At 41.3% G+C, this 15,500-nt stretch overlaps 1 protein-coding gene across 3 annotated transcripts; it reads right to left on the reverse strand.

Annotated features, from left to right (window-relative positions):
* Positions 1 to 5,002: 5,002 nt before the first annotated feature.
* On the reverse strand, positions 5,003 to 15,000 carry slco2b1 (solute carrier organic anion transporter family, member 2B1). 3 transcript variants are annotated; one of them, XM_044041634.1, is made up of 15 exons: positions 14,801 to 15,000; positions 14,192 to 14,328; positions 13,595 to 13,732; positions 12,678 to 12,840; positions 12,314 to 12,541; positions 11,961 to 12,059; positions 11,641 to 11,771; positions 10,325 to 10,412; positions 9,385 to 9,549; positions 8,659 to 8,848; positions 7,709 to 7,853; positions 6,882 to 7,042; positions 6,679 to 6,743; positions 6,443 to 6,563; positions 5,003 to 5,341 (listed from the first exon to the last, which is right to left on the reverse strand). In XM_044041634.1, the coding sequence occupies exons 2-15, from the start codon at positions 14,276 to 14,278 to the stop codon at positions 5,143 to 5,145; spliced, it is 1,980 nt and encodes a 659-aa protein (XP_043897569.1). In that variant the 5' UTR covers positions 14,279 to 14,328; positions 14,801 to 15,000; the 3' UTR covers positions 5,003 to 5,142. The 3 variants fall into 3 exon arrangements, with proteins under 3 accessions (XP_043897569.1, XP_043897570.1, XP_043897568.1); XM_044041635.1 differs by having other exon boundaries at positions 12,314 to 12,538; positions 14,192 to 14,377; positions 14,801 to 14,985; XM_044041633.1 differs by having other exon boundaries at positions 14,192 to 14,377; positions 14,801 to 14,985.
* Between the last annotated feature and the right edge of the window lie 500 nt (positions 15,001 to 15,500).

A 15,500-nucleotide genomic window follows, 5' to 3' on the forward strand; every position in this document is an offset into this window, starting at 1 on the left:
TAAATGAAGAGAGAATTCAGAACTCTATTTGTGATATCAAAGTCAGAAGACAAAAAAATCTTGAGATTGAAGTCAAAATTCTGACAAACAATGATTGAGATTAAAGTCAGAATTCTAATTTTCAACAAAAAATTATTGATTTTAAAGTCAGAATTCTGATTTTGACAAAAAATGTATTGAGATTAAAGTCAGACATTGACAAAAACATCAGAGATTAGTCAGAATCCAACAAAACAAATATGAGATTAGTCAGAGATTAAACTCAATTCTGACAAAACGTCACAATTGTGAGGTTTTCTTTCTCAAAATTTGGACTTTATTCTCAATTCAGAAGTCAGAATTCTGACTTTGATCTTAGAATTGTGGCTTTTTTGTATCGCTATTTTGTGTCTTTTTTTTTTTACCCTAATTCGCTCTGTTTCTATTACGTTTTTGTGGGTGACGTGTCAATATTGTCTACATCTAGTCTTTTTCCAAAAAATATTTGTATCACAACATTCACTCTAAAAAATGATCTTAAGAGTTCAAAGCACATTCTTGAAATCACCAAACTATCAATGATCACAATTATATTTGGTCACAACAATTGTGGTGTTATGGCCAATAAGCTTTTTATCGAGGCAGGGATTCTGTGCAGGTCATGTCCAGCAGGGGGAGCTGTACAATTAAGTCATGTCATTAAACCAATTTTAATGACAATGATATAATGAAAGTGTGTAAATACCAAACACAGATTGTGTGAACAAAAAGCTCAGGCTCTGGTTTGTGAAACGTGTCAGACAGAAGTTAATCCATGGAGCAGCTGCTCGTTTAGTCTCCACCCACATTCCCCAAAACTCTCTCCAGACAGAGTTTGGAACAATGTCCTGACAGTTCTCCAAGTCCACGTCCATGTGTTTTCAACCTTTTCTCTCTGAGCTGAGAATGAGCACATGTCGCCTCAGAGTCACCTGAACGAGTCACACTTTGCTCAGGGATTAAAGTCAAGTGTAAAATTCAGATTATTTATCTGAAGAATTGGAATATTTTCAGTTATTGGTCATGTTGTGGGGACCTGGCCACACAGCCACCACCGGGGACACGTGTATAAACTGTATGTTGAAATGAAAACACATTTAAATATTACATTTAAATACAGAAGTAAACTTTACTGTACAAATTACTTGAAGACAACATTGATGGACTTGTGGGGACTGAGAGTTATGGACCACAAAGTGAGGACACTTTGAATAATTTAAGACTTTTTGTGGTTAGCATTTTGGTGTGATCAGGTTTAGAGTTTAACGCAGACATTTTAGGGGAAGACATTTCTTCTACAAATGTTCCTACAACTAGAGAAAGACGCATGTTTTTCTGTGGGAGTGTTGGTGTGCGCGGCACACATGTGGGTTTGATTTTGCACACTCAGAAATTCCTGAAACACTTCCAGCAGAAAGTGATCTGACAGAGGACAAAGGGGAGGACAGTCTCCAAGAAGAAACACATCTCTAGTGTTTCTACTTACTGGAAAAAACTTCTAAGATTCTCTAAAACAACACACAGTTCCAGAGTAGTAGAAAGAGCTGAATTAAAGTGATATGATACACAATGGGGAAATTCCCCCAAAAAAACTGCTGGGAAGGAGTAAAAGTATGTCACAAGAAATTCTACTTTTATCGGAAAACATCTGATTTTGGTGACCCGTCACATTGTTTGAAAGAAAAGAAAAAAGGTCTTAGTTTAAGTGGATGATCTTTTTGCATAAATTCCACAAGAATAAGTAATAATAATTATGAATAAACAAAAGTGTTTCAGATTGTTTTTTCTTATTCCCATAACCAGCTTCATATTTCTTCCACTCAACATTTAGAAAGTGAGCTGAGCTCATGGAAAGGTTTTCAAAACATTTAACAACTGATGTGTGAAATCTTGTGTGGTGACATAAAACCGTCCAGCAGGAGGCAGAAGAAACAGCATCACATCTGCTATACTTTCGAATGAAATCCCGAATGAAAGATGTAAAATTCACTTTCACAGGTTGGACCGATTACACTCTTAAATTAACTCACTCATTTTAACTTAAACATTTCTCACGTGACAGAATTCCTTTGTAAAATGTTTCTGGTATTTTAGCCAGATTTTTTCTCGTTTTAAGACACAAAGTGGAAGTATATTTACGGCAGAGCCATTTTCTTAAACTGAGCAAAATCAATTAAAGATATTTTGCTTATTCCAACGAAGGCTGCTTTTGCAGTGCAACTCCCAGTTTTTTTTCCTGCCCCAAGTTTTAACCTTTGATTTTTAATGCTGCTCCATTTCCTGCACGTCCTACAAACTCCACCAGAGGGCAGCACACACTTAGTAAGCAGGGACAGACTCATCAAATCATCAGTGATAAAACAGAGTGTAACATACACAATACGAAGCAGGAAATAAATTAATTCAGCATCAATTTGAGCCTGGACGTGCTTTTTTTTTAGGAGTGCCACGTTAACCACATTCACAAATATGGTTTGGTGCTTTTAAAATAATATGAACTTCCTTACATGTCTTATAACGTGAAGGTTTTTGTGACTCCAAACACTTTAAAATCTCCCTTCGTAAAGTTGTTTTCCTCACAAGTGTCGGCTGTGTTTCTACACACCGCTCTCCCACAGAGGCTAAAGAGGAAACAGACAAAGACACGAGCAGTGGCGAAAACCGGCTGACAGGAAACCTGCTGAGGTCAGAGGTCGGGGGGAGGCAGGCAGGCCGTTGAAGAAAACAAAATATGACAAACACATGCATGAACTTTCACACTGGGAACAAGGCTAAAAACCTCTCTGAGACACTTTTAGTATTTTCCTCAAATGTCTGTTGTTCCCACATAGGTTTATTTTTCTTGGCACACAATTTTTTTTTTTTTTTTAAATCTGAAGTCAGAATCTGTGATGAAACATTCCTGTGATGCTCTTCACCCACAGACGAGTCCAGACAGCAGCAGCTTTCACTATAGTCTCTCTCACCGACACCAATAAACCTCCAGAGCAGATGAGCCACACACTTATGAACATGAGGTGAACTGATGACCCATCAGTTTAACATTAAACTGATGGGTCATCAGTCTATCCATCTATCTATCTATGATATCCATCTATCTATCTAAGTTATCTATCTATTTATCTATCCATCTATCTATCTATCTATCTATGAAATCCATCTATCTATTTATCTATGATATCCATCTATCTATCTATCTATCTAAGATATCTATCTATCTAAGATATCCATCTATCTATGATATCCATCTATCCATCTATCTATCTAAGTTATCCATCTATCTATCTATGATATCCATCTATCTATCTAAGTTATCCATCTATCTATCTATGATATCCATCTATCCATCTATCTATCTAACTAACTAAGATATCTATCTATCTATCAACAATCTATCGAAAACATGCAACTTCAAGGTTGTGCTTCAGGAAAGAGGAACCGTGGTGTCAGATGAAGAAATCACGTCTGGACTAGTGAGGAAAAGTTCACTGAGGTTTCGTCGCGTTCACACGTCTCGCTCACAAATCAAACACAAACTACGTGATGTTACTTTTGTGACATCGTGAAAGTGGCAGAAACCCGAAATGACAATTCGCCATGATTTTGAATTAAAGCTTACACTTAAGAGTTAAGGGCTAAGGTTTGAGTTAAGTATTATGTGCACAGTAAAAGTAGCCGTCTCTCTTTTTTTCACAGCAGGAAGACAAATTACAAATTGAAATGAGTTGAAAATATTGGAGCTGTTGAATTAACAGTTGAGACAGAAAGTGTGAGACATTTTTATTTTAAACAAAACTGTGTTTTTATTATTATTATTATTATTATCATTCTTAAACGTACAATTGAGGAGAACCAGAACTGGAGAATCATCTTTTTGTTGACCGTTGTGGTTTTATGATTGTTTTTAGTTATTGGCTTGAGTTTGACTGACAGACACTTCCTCTTGATGCGTCTTCTCAAGCCTCCAAGTCCCAAAGAGAATTAATCACAAAATATTAAAGATATTCAATGTTTTTGCTCGAGGGAAATGTTCAGTAACGTAAAAACTGAAAAATTAATTTAGTGTTTGTTTGTGCTGCAGGAAGCAAGAGAACTAGAGTAAGTCATTCATATAAAACTTAAAAAAACATTTTTTTTATAAAATACAAATAGCTTGATGATTCAGGCGTTTCCAGCATAATATACAGACTCAGTATCCACTCCAGTCTTCAGATAATATAAAAAACAAACACAGGTCATGTTATCTTGATAACATGATTCCCAGTGAAGCGACAAATACGTGGAATAATCAGTAAAATATGATTGATTCTTTTTTTCATTGTGGAATTTTCCCTTCAGAAAGATAATAATGAAGGAATAATAGAGAAAGGAACAAACGACCCAGTGAAAGTCCATTTAAAGTCCATTGTCGCAACCAGCGCGACAAACTGCGTTCGGTGTAAACACAGCACCAGTCTTCCGATCTATGTCTAAAACCTGAATCTTAGTTTAAATGGACTTCCTGGGTCGTTTGACAAATAATGAAGTTGATTTTATTACTGGCAAAATCACATATTCACATTTCATCCATGAAACAGCGATTAAAACTTTGGATTAATGTCCTAAATTTGGCGTATTTGTACGTTTCTCCATTGTTTTTTCTCAATAAAGGCTTTTTTTTACTGTGGCTGGCAAATTCACACAACCGATCGCACTAACCCAAACCACTGACGGAACTTCCATCTTCATAAAGGATGGATCAGCTGCACTCGTCAGTCCTGCAGCTATATGTTGCTAACACGGCTAACAAAATGGCCGCAAAGGTCTAGTGCCCTGCAGTTTTCCTGTTCACTTCACTGCAGCGTGTGTTTAAAGTTATTACTGTATAAAAACCAACACATCTGCAGCTATATACAGTACATACTGTTCATATATGGATTATCTTTTGTACATCACAGATATGGATTAGCTTATATACATCACAGGAGAAAAACATGACCAGAAATTAGGCTGTGCATGTATTTACGTTTTTGTTGACATTTAAACGTTGGGAGGAACCGTCGATCCCGTTCATTCACTGACGATGTGGTCACTCCCGCTTCCTTTCGTTCATCCATCCTCACATCCTCTGGTTTGTGGCGGTTTTCAGGTCTTGATGTGTTTCCGGTCGCCGTCGTCCTTCAACGCAGCTTCCTCCGTAGTTTTCTGCTCAATCGCCAGCTCGTACCCTCCTTTCCCATTCAGCTCCAGTTCCTGATGTCTGGCTCTCCGCCGCAGGACCACAACAGTGAGCAGGAAACAGAGCAGTGCACCGCACAGGAAGACCACCTGCAGACCCAGAAACCTGCACACAAACACAAGTCCGACTTAAACACCCCAATAAACCCAGGACTTTCAAGACAAACAATAGACCGGCATAAACCAGCAAAGACCAGCAGGGTTACCCGAACCTCAACCAAGAACAGACCAAAGCTTGAACCCCAAATCCTCTTGCTGTGAGACATCAGTGCTAACCAGAGGACTGTACTTGTGATTCATTTCTGCCTGTTGAAGAATTAGTTTAGTCTACTACAAATACTCAAGTTAAGTTGAATTTGGTTGAAAAATGTGCATGATGCAGCCAATTAGTGTTGATATTCTTACATACACTTCCACTTGCAATTCTGGACCCCAGTGCATCACAGCATCTCACAGCTAAGTGCAGATAAAAGTTCTAGTTCTAAGTCAAAAAAGTCAAAACAAACTTACAAAGATCCAAAAATCCCAAGGAGAAAATAAGACACTGTCACAGGACAGTGTGACAGGAAATGAAACGACAACAAACAGCTGTAAATGATACACAGGTGAAGGTAATCAACAAGAAACTGCAGGAAGTGAAGTCAGACAGAGACCGGACACAAGCACGGATACAAAGTAAAACAGGAAGTCCACAAAATACACAAAACAGGACACCAGTCACTCCAGGACAACAACAAAACTCTGACCAGTAGGAAAATGAAAGTCCAAACAATATGAAAAAAAACTCCATATAAATCAAAGCACTGGGAATGAAACAAAGGTCAAGGTTCAGGGGTCATGACAGGGGTCCTGTATATGCTGACACTGTGTGAGTGTAACCAGGAGAAGGCAGGGCTAAAATACAGCGAGTTGGACTCCCTGGTCGTTAGTGTCACTTGAATGAGTAGTTCTGAAGTTTTCACATTTCAGCTTTCTTCCTTTAGGGGAGTTGTGCAAACATCTCGAAAATATTATTAATATTTGACATGTATATTTCAGGCTGAAGTACTTTTAAAAAATATGAATGTATATTATTTTTACAGCAGTTTTTGCGAAGGTGACATTTTCTGCCACAAGGAACAAATTAGTCAGGTTTTTTTTAGAAATCTGACCTTGCAAAAAAAAATAATCTCAGGGCCAACAGTGTCAAAGGTGAAGTGGGACTCACCTGTGTCTGAAACTGTCCAGGTTGAAGTAGAGACAGGAAGTTTGCTTGCCGCACTTTTTGCCCCATGCCAGGCAGGTGGTGTCGATGACGGTGCCGTACAACACCGGGCACGGCATAAACGCTGCACCGAGTCAGGGGACGAGGACACATGGACAGGAGGTCAAGAAATCACTACATTTTAAAAGAAAAATATATGGTCTACATCTACTGGAGAGCAGGAGGATAAACGGACTCACCAAGCACTCTGAACAGCATGTACTGAACTCCCACAGCAAAAGACTTGTCCTCTGTGGACACAGTCCTGCAGCAGGGACACAAACATCACAGTGATGATGATCCGACTGCGTCACTACGCTCCAATATTCATTAACCTGAGCGAAAATGAGGAAAACTGATACCAGTGAGTGAATGATCTGTGTCATATCTAATGTCTTCACACCTGAGTATCATCATGTATGATGGCGTCTGCGAAAAGGAGGCGATGAAGCAGGTGATACCCAGAAGAACCATGAAGGGGAGGAGCAGGTGAGCACAGCCACTGCCGCAGGTTCCAGGTGAGGCGTAGCCGAGACCACCGATGCACTGACACTCAGTGTAGTTCTGCAGGAACAAAGACACACAGAGAACTCAGGTGTCGCCCTCTACAGGAGACGAATCAACACAACCTTTTCCTGTACATTAGCTTACACTTTGTTAGCACAGTTATGAAATCAACATAAAATTCATCTTCTTCATTCGGTCCTTTAGATGGCGCCACAGCTGATCATACATTATACAATACAAGCCAGCACAAGAAAAAAATATGATCGGACATAAGGGGGTGAGGTGGTGAACCTCTTTGCATGACTACTGGTCACTGTCTCCTCAGAGGATTTCATAGCTGTCTGTTTTCCCTCAGACGACTTCAGAACCAGAAATATTTCATTAATCCCTGAGGGTAAACTTTGTCAATTTCCACAGAGAGTGACGAAATCCAAAAGTCACTAAAGTAGCAGCTGCTGCACTCACAGTTTTCTCAAAAATGTTCTGTGAAACACAAAGGAATGTAGGGATTGAGTTTAGGAGAATTCACTAAAGTTTTGTGTTTGTAATTTTAGGAAAACCGGTCACAGAGCAGAAAGATCTCAAAATGCCACCCTTGTGTTACCACAAATAATATGCCAATATTTGTGGTAAAATCTGTCACTGAGAGTCAACTACAGTCTTTGGAACAAGTGTAAACAACGCTCGCTGGATTTCACAGTAAAACGATAAAATGAGACCTACTGTGATTTTGCCATTGATGCCCATTTCCATGGTGATACAGCCAGCATGACAAGGAGACCTGAACTCCACTCGATCAGAACCACAGACCGGATTAAAGGCGTCCTGAGGACACCGGCAGTTAGAACTGCACGATAACGTGTCAGGGCTAAACACACAAACACACATTTTCAAAAATAAGTTAAATGTTTATTAGTAGATACAATGTGGAATTTTAGCCATGTGAGTAAGAATTATTACATTTGTCTTGGAGAAAGTTTCTCCACCCAAACCCCCAACAATCAGGATAAATAATAAAAAACAAATCTTGAAATGAGAAAAACACCCCATACAATGAAAAAAACTAACAACGGTAAGAAATATCTGGTAATAATGGAAAAAAGCATCTTATTATATCCACAAAGTATCTTGCAAAAAGGTTGTGGATTTAACAGGATACTTTTCTTATTATAGTATCTTGTTATCACAAGAAAAATGTTAACGAGAAAATATCTCATTATATAAGAATATGTTCATTAAAAAGTGTCCCATTAATAGGAGAAAATGTTAACGAGAGAGTATCAAATTATTACGAGAAAATGTTAATTAAAAAGTATCTCATTAATATGTGAAAATGTTAACTAGAAAGTATCTCATTTTTTTACGAGAAAACGTTAAAGTGAAAGTATCTCATTATTACGAGAAAACGTTACCGTGAAAGTATCTAATTATTACGAGAAAATGTTAACGTGAAAGTATCTCATTATTATGAGAAAACGTTAAAGTGAAAGTATCTCATTATTACGAGAAAACATTAACGTGAAAGTATCTCATTACAAGAAAACGTTAACGTGAAAGTATCTCATAAAGAGAAAACGTTGACGTGAAAGTATCTCATAAAGAGAAAACGTTAAACACTTGTTATTGAAAGAAAAAAATTACAATGACAGCATCTCGTTACAACGACGCGGTACCTGGGAGGAAAGACCTCGGCGACTGTCTGGGTGGAACAGCCTATGAGGTGCAGCGGCGTGGCGGTGAACATGCAGAGCAGGATGACAGTGGTGCATAACTTGCTGGCTCCACTGACTGAAATACTCAACCTTCGCATCAGAAGTCCACCCAGGACGGTGCCGAGGACCGCCAGCGGGATCCCGACTCCGCCTGAAAGACAAACAAGGGGCACTTTGTCAATTCCATTCAATTTAATTTGTGTTGCGGCAAATCACAGCATACATAATCTCAAGACACTGCACATAGTAAGGCAAACACCTTTAAAATATTTTTATTGAGAGAACTCTACAGAACTCCTTTTAACAAAAGAAGAAATCTCTGACAGAATCAGACTCGAGATTTGCAGCCATCTGCCTAGACAGGTTGGGGTGAACGGAAAAAGAGGAGACAGAGGAGAGGAAGGGGAGAGAAAGAACAAGAGGGAGTTGAGGAAGAGACAGAAATACAACAATTATATCAAGTAATACCCGGTATTAGTTGCTGCAGTGGAAATAAACATGGTTCCAGCTACAGTTCCTAGTTCCTGGTATTAGTTCCCGCAGCAGAAACCCAAATAATTCCAGGTACAGCCACTAGTTCTTGGTACTAGTCCTGCAGATGGTGACAGGTCCAGTCCCGAGTTCCAGTTATCTAATTTTTAGCTGCTGTCAGACAAGTGGACATGACGCTCACATGTGTGGACTCACCAATCATCATGGTGGCAAAGGAGACGGTCTGGCTGAACTGTCTCTCGATGAACTTGGCCATGAAGGTGGAGAGGCCGGCGAGCATCGCTGCCAGGTTGACCTGAGCCAAAACCACCAGCAGGTAGACGGGACTGCGCAGCGTCCGCAGAGCGATGCGAGGGAAACCTGGAGGACGTCAGTGGACAGAGAGCACGGATAACTGATGGGGACCGTCAAGTCGGATTGATCATTTAAAGCTCACATACCAGCACCTGGATCCAGAAGAACTTTCTGGATCTGTGACCATCTTACATAAACATGTATACAGATCTGAACTTGTTCAAAGGGACTGAAGCATGCTACATTAAAACAGACGCCAAATCCGAAATCTGGATCAGATCCAGAAGAAACTTAATATGGCAGTGGAGTCTGATCCTGCACACACTGACCAAAGTTCAGTGGGGTTGGTCTTGTGCCCACAATGTTTTTTTCTGCTAACAGATTTTTTTTTTCTGCTGTTAATTTTTACAAAATCATTCCCATTCTGATCATTTCAGGAATGTGGAAGTCACAAAAATTTAAGTGACAAAATAGAATCAAAACTGGAAAACGAGACGTTTCCTGGTTCTCATTGAGGAAAAGGGGAATAAACAATGAAGAGCAACAATCATGGAAAAAGGCAAAACGATCCGTTATCTGATTTTCTTGTTTGTGCATAATCAGGAAACGGTTTTGTGATTCTCTGCTGTGTTTATCCGTGGATTTAAAGTGACGGTGAAAGTTTGAGAGGTTGAATCCAGCACCAGTGACGCTCATCCTTCGCCTGCCAACATGGCGGCTCACAGATAGTTCACATTCATACGTACAGAGTTCAGATCATCGGGATACGTTTTCGGTGTCGATGAACTTTCGTCACCTGCGGCTTCATCAGACAGGAAAGAGAAGAGTGAGAGGCTCTTACTTTTGAGGAAGTGAAGGAGGGAGACTTCCTGTAGAGGCTCTGACTTTGTCTGAGCGCCTGGTCTGGACTCAGGATCGTCTGCATCGTCCTAGACGTGTGTAGAAACCAAAAGTGAAGCAATTAACATTTTTGTTAATCTGCTTTAATCTGCTGCAGGAAGGAAGGAAGGAAGTCTGCAGTTTTTTTAGAGATTATGTGTGTTTACACGCATGGATGCTTCCATATGTTGACATATGTTTACAGACATTTACAGTTGATGTTGACAGTTGTTTACAGATGTTTTGTGAATTAATGAGTGAATGAAGGCTCTGCTCATTGAGGCTAAGGTTCAGTGGGAAATAAAAAACTACAAAGTGAATCATCTGAACTCATAAAATGTGAATGTTGTGCAACAACAGCCTGATATGAGCGTGAGGTGGAGTTTAACGGCGTCTGTGAGAAATGAATGCAAACATGGTTTCAGGAGCTGATGATGTGATCATGTGATGCGTTTTCTGCATGTTGTTGTTTGTTCACTGTGACAGGAAGAGCCGAGGAACCTGCTTCTGTTCTCATCACGCGACGTGACGCTGTTGTTTTTGGCGAGAAATCAAAATGCTGTGTCGTGTCAGGAGGAGATTGTGCAACAACCATGTTCTGCTCAAACAAAAATGCCAGAGTTCACATGAACTCATTGGAACGTCTGAGTGAAGCCAAACATTCATCTAACTTTCACTTTTCAAAGTTAAAAAAATAACAAAAACAAAGCATAGCTGCACACAGGAAGTGACTCGATCTGTGTCACGACAGACGGAGGGAGCAGCAACACTGAGCGAGTCGAGCACTGTGGGAGTTTGACGGGATTAGACTTCCTATCTCCGCCTGCCCCTGCCCTGCACTGCATACACACAAACGCTCCTTCTAAGATTAAACTAACTATGCGTGTATGTGTACCTTTGTTTACGTCTTTCTGAAGTCGTGAGGACATTCAGAGTTAAAAACCTGGTTTTTAGTTGTGATGGTGTGTGTGTGTGTGTGTGTGTGTCAGGACATTTTGTCTGTACTGGGTTTAGGGTTAAGTTTAGTTTACTTGTGATGGTTAACTGGATTATGGAATGCATTATGTCTATGATGTGTCCTCACAAGAAAACAACTGTGTGTGTGTGTGTGTGTGTGTGTGCTAGTTTATCTGATTTATCGTGCTCTAACTTTGTGACTGAGCCAAATAAAACCAGTTTGAACTTTTATTCTGTCAGCCGAGCTGATAGCGCACCGCAAACCGGACAGTGATCGGGAACTGGGAACCGTAAACCAGGGCGGGAAGTGTTGTCCCTCACCTCGCGGTACATGTCCCGGGGGAAGAAGAGGTATGGCAGCGCAGTGAGGAAGAGGAGGCAGGAGGCCACGAGGAAGCCAAGCCACCACGCTCCCACCCAGCGCAGGTCTTTAGGATCCAGCTGGATCTCGTCTGGACAGAAGACAGAGGACAGAAGAGTTGACTGACAGAGCAAACGTCACGTTTTCCTTCTCAAAATAAAAGACCAAACTCTCAGGCCTGTCAGTGAATGCTGTGTGCTGGAATTCTTCTCTATCAGTATCTGAAACTGTACAGAGTGAGAGAGTCCAGCTGTGGACCCTCAGTGCGCCTCCTCCTCACCTCTGGGGAACTTGTCAAAGTCGACGTAAAATCGCAGCATCATGGCGCCGCTGATGAAGCCTAAGGCGGGGCCAATGGAGGTCATGGCGAAGAGGATTCCTGAAAACAAAGAAGAAAGATTGAAGTCTCTTTCTGTCATGAATTTGCTCCATATGACAAATAAATCATCAAAATGGAATAAAAGGACATTTGGGAACGTCATCATTCCCAGGTTTATGTAGACACTGATAAACATTTTCTTACATTTTAGGGACCAAACAACTAATCATTGTTTGCAGCCACTATCCAGACAAAACCACGTGGGACCCAAATATAATTCTGACTGGTCCACATGGACAGTTCTTTTCTGTTACCCAGGTAGAGAGGCGAGTTGCTCTTGCTGGCGAAGTCGTCGATGTAGGAGATGCCGAAGGGCTGGATGGGAACGGTGCCGATTCCCAGCAGCAGCTGACCCAGCAGAAGCAGAGGGTACACGCCCTCCTGGGCGGGGCTTTTCTGCTGGCTGCAGTTCTGATTGGAGGACGAAGAGGTGAGGAGGCTTTGTGATTGGCAAAGGTCAGAGGTGTTATCACTGGAGGCTGCTGGGAAACAAGAGAGAAGGTGAGCTGTCATAAACACTGACCGTGTCAAGACCAGTGGTCCTCATGGAGACCAAAACCTGGTCCTAATGAGGCAGAACCTAATTTCTGAGGAGTAGCTGTGTGTGTGTAGCCTCACAGCTCATGTGGGCGGTATATTCGTACGGTCCACTCAGGAAGTGCGGCAGAGCCATAAGTAACGAGGCAAAGCAGGCCAGCAGAGCTCCGCCCCCGATGCACCGCGGCCGATGGACACGACTCCCGAAGAAACTCACAAAGATGATGAGGATGGTGTTTCCAACCTGAACACACACACACACACACACACACACACACACACACACACACACACACACACACACACACACACACACACACACACACACACACACACACACACACACAAAAAAGACAATTCAAATCTTAGTCCTAAACTTAACCAGTTCCTTAGGACCAGGTTTTCAGGTCTCCACTGAGCCTGATTGGTCTTGGGGGAATGTCAGAGTCTGACTGAATGTAAACTTGTCGTTAGTAATCCAACTCCTAGGAACTCAAGTTAGTAGAATTTCAGTTTGGTTAAAATGTTTCCATGTATTGTAGAAGTCTGGTTTTTGTCCGACAAACACAAACGTTAGTTATTTTCCCTGAATGTCATGGAAACATCACGACTGAGAGAAGTGACATGGAGGTTCACACTTGGCACCTGTGGGGAGTGTCTGTATCGCTAAACCTCTGTATCATGGGAACTTCCGTATCACGTGGAAAGTCTGTATCGCAGTACTTCCATATCGGTAATTCTGTAACGCCTGTTTTGCAGAATGTCTGTATCATGAAACGCCTGAATTGCGATTCACTGAGCGCCCCCATCTGCGGCAGTGTTTGGGCGGGTTGATCCGTTACCGTGGCAACCATGCTCCTAAATTGCACACTTGAATGTTCGTGGTTGAGCAAATACACCAGTTTGTGCAAAGTCAACTCTGATTGCATGTGAAATGCAAGGAAACAGGTGCAAGAACAGAAATCAGAGGAAAGTGTGGCGAGTGTTTCTGTACCAACCTCGTTGAAGGCGGCGAGGAGCCCGGACTTCTGGCTGGAGAGGCCGTAGCGCCGCTCGATGGTGGTGATGGAGCTCTTCATGTAGCCTGACACCAGCAGCTGAGCGAGCTGCAGCAGACTGTGGCAGAACACGAAGAACTGCACGGACAGAGAAAGAGAGACCAGATGGAACTTTTATTGATCCTGAAGGAAACGGTTTAGGTTTAACGTCTTTGCGACTTTGGGGAATGGGGAGTTTGATCGAGCTGTAGGGCTGTTGTCAGTTTTCACTGCTGTGTTTTCTGTGCAATGACAATAAAAGGAAGTCTAAGTCTAAGTCTAAGTCTATTTCCGGGTTGTCAACTCGCTCAAACTCCCCGTGCCCCAAAGTCGCAAAGACGTTAAACCTGTTTACTTCAACAAAATTGGACAAAGGCTAATCTCGTAAACCCAGGAACTGCGACATTATTCCGACTCTGTCCTGACTCGCTTTAAGTGATAGTCGCCGTTAACGTCATCAGTAACAGGTAACACCTGCTTAACTTGTCTGTGATCACACACATGCACACGCACACACAGCTATATTCGCTGTTGTGTTGTTTTTAAGCCGGGACAAACCTTGATGCTGCTGAACACACTCTGGCGCCGAGCGCAAGGTCGCGACCTGGCAGGGTCAGAGTTCACGTTGAGGTCACAGGTCCCCATGATTGAATTTGTGACACACAGAGGAGGAGGAGAGAGGAGCCGAACAAAGCCTGGATCACACACACATACACAGTGGTTTTTAGTCACGTTGGTGTGGGCCTGTGAAAACAGAGCAAGAGAGATAAGGCTGCAGTGAGAAAGAACACACACACACACACACAGTTTTTGTGTGTAATAATTATTTCATAATGCAGCATATCATTCATTAAAACTTTAAGTATTTGTTGTGTTTAAATAGTTGTCCATTTAAATGTTTTGCAACATTTAAATGGGGCGAAATCAGGCGTGTGTGTGCGTGTGTGTGCGTGTGTGTGTGTAAATTCAGGTGTAATTTGCTGCTCTGATGAGTCATGGCAGCTTTATTTGTGGGGCACATTTCATAAAACTCACATGAAAACGCTGGAAACAATAAAACACTCCTGTTTGAACAAAAACCCCCGATCTTAAGAACAAAAACAGAGAAATACAAAAGAAGGAGTTTAGAATGTGACAGATGACATCAGAGCTCAGTGATGTTTTTACCTCTGTGTTGACTAATGAAGCAGAGAATCCAGGGAAAAATGATCAGCAGCAGCAACAGCAGCAGCGGCAGCAGCAGCGGCACTTTCACTTCGGGTTTGACTTCATGTCCTGACACTCCTTCAGCTCTGGAGGGAGGAACTGGAATTTGACCCAGATGGTGAAGGCGGGACAGAGAGAAGAGGAAAAAACTCAACAAAGAAAGAAAAAAACAAAACAAAAACAATAAGAGTGAGAGAAAGTTTTACACACACACACACACACACACACTCATGTTCAACATTCATTTCCTGGAGACTTACTCTAACCTTAACCACTATTACTACTCGTGACTGTGTAAACAGTTTAGGTCCCCACAACATTAGTAATACCTGGACACACACACACACGCACACACACACGCAAACCCTGAACAGATCTGCTTCTGAAAAAACTACTTTGTTAGTACAAGTAGTTTTTTTGTGGAATCAACCTTTAAAACTTGAAGTATTTATACAAAGTAATATTTTTATTGAATTTTCTAAATACTTCAAGTTTTAAAGGTTGATTTAACACAAAAAAAACTTATTTTTCTACATACTTAAACCTTTAAGTTTTTCCTGAAAAAAACGTGTTCACATTCCACACATTCATGATTAAAAGTGACTGAAAGCAGAAAGTGCGGGGTGATCTGCTTCAGCGACGCTGGTTTAACAGGAACACA

This window comes from Solea senegalensis, linkage group LG13 (assembly GCF_019176455.1).
Source record: "Solea senegalensis isolate Sse05_10M linkage group LG13, IFAPA_SoseM_1, whole genome shotgun sequence".
NCBI lineage: Eukaryota > Metazoa > Chordata > Actinopteri > Pleuronectiformes > Soleidae > Solea > Solea senegalensis.